Source organism: Trypanosoma theileri, assembly GCF_002087225.1.
Source record: "Trypanosoma theileri isolate Edinburgh chromosome Unknown TM35_Tth_39_V1, whole genome shotgun sequence".
NCBI classification, from domain to species: Eukaryota; Euglenozoa; class Kinetoplastea; order Trypanosomatida; family Trypanosomatidae; genus Trypanosoma; species Trypanosoma theileri.
This window is the reverse complement of record NW_021639881.1, coordinates 123,801-124,852: the sequence shown is the minus strand read 5'-3', so window position 1 is coordinate 124,852 and position 1,052 is coordinate 123,801. Positions and strand designations below refer to the sequence as shown.

At 34.5% G+C, this 1,052-nt stretch overlaps 1 protein-coding gene across 1 annotated transcript; it reads right to left on the bottom strand.

Annotated features, from left to right (window-relative positions):
• Nucleotides 1–119: 119 nt before the first annotated feature.
• On the bottom strand, nt 120–479 carry TM35_000391420 (uncharacterized protein; the record flags this gene model as incomplete). The annotated part of the gene is made up of 1 exon (XM_029029658.1): nt 120–479. The coding sequence occupies one exon, from the start codon at nt 477–479 to the stop codon at nt 120–122; it is 360 nt and encodes a 119-aa protein (XP_028879034.1).
• Between the last annotated feature and the right edge of the window lie 573 nt (nt 480–1,052).

Here is a 1,052-nt window from a genome sequence, read left to right as displayed (position 1 = left end):
TATATATATATATATAGGAATAGGAATAGGAATTTCATCAATCCAATACTTTTTTCATTTACTTCCCCCTCTTTCTATCCTTTTTCTTCGTTTTTTTCTCTTTTCTCTCTTTTTCTTTTTTAATTGGATCTCCAGAAGAAAAGTCGAGTGACGTCCTTTTCATTCTCCCACGAAACGGCGTCTGTGGTGCGCAGGGCCCAACCCTCCAACTGCAGTGCCTGCGCAACGGCGGCGAACACCACACACCGCCCCCGCTGATCACAGTACTGCTGGCCAATAGACATATGCCACGTTTGCGGTTGACTTTCGGAAAGTGTGAACTTTGCGGTGGTGCCGTTCATGCTGTTGCTGCTGCTGCTGGTGGTGGTGCACTGCGGGATGGACTTCTCGAGACTGTCAATGGTCTCCTGCCGCAGTTGGGCCCCAGTGATGGAGAGAGTGGGAGGGTTAAAGGTGCAGTTCACAATAACGTACGGCATAGTTAGATAGATATTTAGATAGATAGATAGATAAGTGTAAATGTGAATGGGTTGTTAAGATGGTAAGAGTATACTCTTTTTATTTTTTTTTATTTTTTGTTCTTTTGCTAGTTCGCTTTGTGTAATATCTTTATGATTATTATTGGTGTAAAGAAACAAATAGAAAGAGAAAAAGAAAGATGTATACATTTATACATACACACATATTCATATATATATATATATATATATATATACGGTGATTTATACTAATAGATAAGCCCTTGAAAGGGAATAGATATCACTCCAGCAATAATATGCAAGAAGAGTATACAAGAAGAATAAGAACGGAAAAATAGGAAGAAAAAAATACATATATAAGTAGAATACATCCATATTTATATGGTGTTAACGAATCAAATATAATATTTATTGATGTTTCTACATTATTTATTTTCTGTTTTTTTTTTTTCTTTTCTTTTCTTGTTTATTTTACCCATCTACTTCAGATTATCTTCTTCTTGCTCTGTGTTGTTGTTGTTGTTTTTTTTTTTTTTTTTTATTATTATTATTATTATTATTATTATTATTCTG